Here is a 1,530-nt window from a genome sequence, read left to right as displayed (position 1 = left end):
AATTAATAAAAATAGTAAATTATGTATGGTTAGGTTAGGTTAAGTAAATTATAAATTATAAATTTGCACATTATGGAATAATGTATTATTAATAAAGTAGTAAATTAGTAGAATAGTAAAAAGTAGTGAAAATAGTAAATTATGAATGATTAGGTTAGGTCAAGTGAATTATAAATTATAAATTTGCAGATTATGAAATAATCTATAATTGATAAAATAGCAAAAATTAGTAAAAATAGTAAATTACGAACGATTAGGTTAAGTTAAGTAGTTTTCGGTTAGAATTTTTTCACAAAATTATGAATAGTTAGGTTAGGTTAGGTTTCAATTACAATGTTTCTTCAGCGGCGCAGGGAAAACGACGTTTCTGGCCGCCCTAGCAGGAAGAACCACGCCAACAGCTGGTTCAGTGAAAATAAACGATGAAATTCTTCCACGAGATGCCATATCCAAAATATCCAGTTATTTGCCCCAATTTGACGCGCTGCCAAATTCCCTAACCGTCGAGGAACACTTGTTGTTCTCGGTACTTTGATCAACGAGCGCATTCAATTGAACGAGCGAGAAGAAGAAGAAGAAAAAGAACATTCCACTGAACTTTATTTTCGAGAAGTAAAACACATTGATTTTGTAGCTGAACCGAAGATCAGAACGAAGAACTTTGTATTATTAACTTTCGTTTCAAAACCGTAGCAACAATTTTTAAATAATTTCAGTAAATAACTGAGTACATTATAAAAAAAATTGTGGAGTGTTTTTCTTTTTTTATCTCAAATCATAGTGTGTCAAATAAATTCGCAAAAAAGTGATCTTTCCAACTTAATTTTGTCATTTATTGTTAAAGAATATTGCTCATATTTCAAATTAATTATTTTTGCTCAATTATCAAGTTTTCTCGTTGAAAAAAAAAATTCAGAAAGTTGTCGAAAAATGAAAACAACTTCTTGAACAAACTAATAATCAACATTAATATAAAAAGTTTTTCACCAAGCTACAAATAACAGTATTAACCAATGTCAATATTTTTTTCCACTTTTTTCTCTTCAATTAAAATTTCAATTGCCTGCTAATTTATTCAAAACCGCGTTTTACATCGACAAACGTGTCTTCAGTCTGCAAACAAAGTATCCGACTAGAAATTTCAGTTAGGCAGATATTAGGTCCGCGTTAGGCTAGCCCAATTTGCCTGTTGGGCCCGCATGCGGTATGTAACGCGGAATATTCACGACCGTCTAATTGGGAAAGCCGCGTTAGGGCTGCATTAGGCCCATATTAGAATAGCTTTATTAGGCTGTCATTGGGAGACATTAATGAGGAATACCTCATCAAGACACTGTATGGATTAAATTGTAAAAACTTTTATCTTGTTGAAAGCTCTCACGCAAGCGTACGTCCGACACTGAGATGTTTGTAAATATTCCTACATATAAGTTTCAGAGCCCCACTCCACCTAATTTAGGTGTGCGCTCGGCCATGCATGGCAACTGTTAGGAATGCCCAACCTAAGCGTGCGCTCGGCCATTCCCATTT

General features: G+C 33.5%; 1 protein-coding gene across 1 annotated transcript in view; it reads left to right on the top strand.

Moving 5' to 3' along the window:
* LOC108575283 (protein scarlet-like) overlaps positions 1–1,530 on the top strand; it is a 10,405-nt gene that overhangs the window by 661 nt on the left and 8,214 nt on the right. The window contains exon 3 of the mRNA XM_017938039.1: positions 346–526. Coding sequence (XP_017793528.1) covers positions 346–526 — 181 coding nt within the window. The remainder of the gene's footprint in view (positions 1–345; positions 527–1,530) is intronic.

Source organism: Habropoda laboriosa, unplaced genomic scaffold (genome assembly GCF_001263275.1).
Source record: "Habropoda laboriosa isolate 0110345459 unplaced genomic scaffold, ASM126327v1 scaffold244, whole genome shotgun sequence".
NCBI classification, from domain to species: domain Eukaryota; kingdom Metazoa; phylum Arthropoda; class Insecta; order Hymenoptera; family Apidae; genus Habropoda; species Habropoda laboriosa.
Note: the sequence above shows the minus strand (reverse complement) of the source record. Positions and strands in the feature narration are given on the sequence as shown.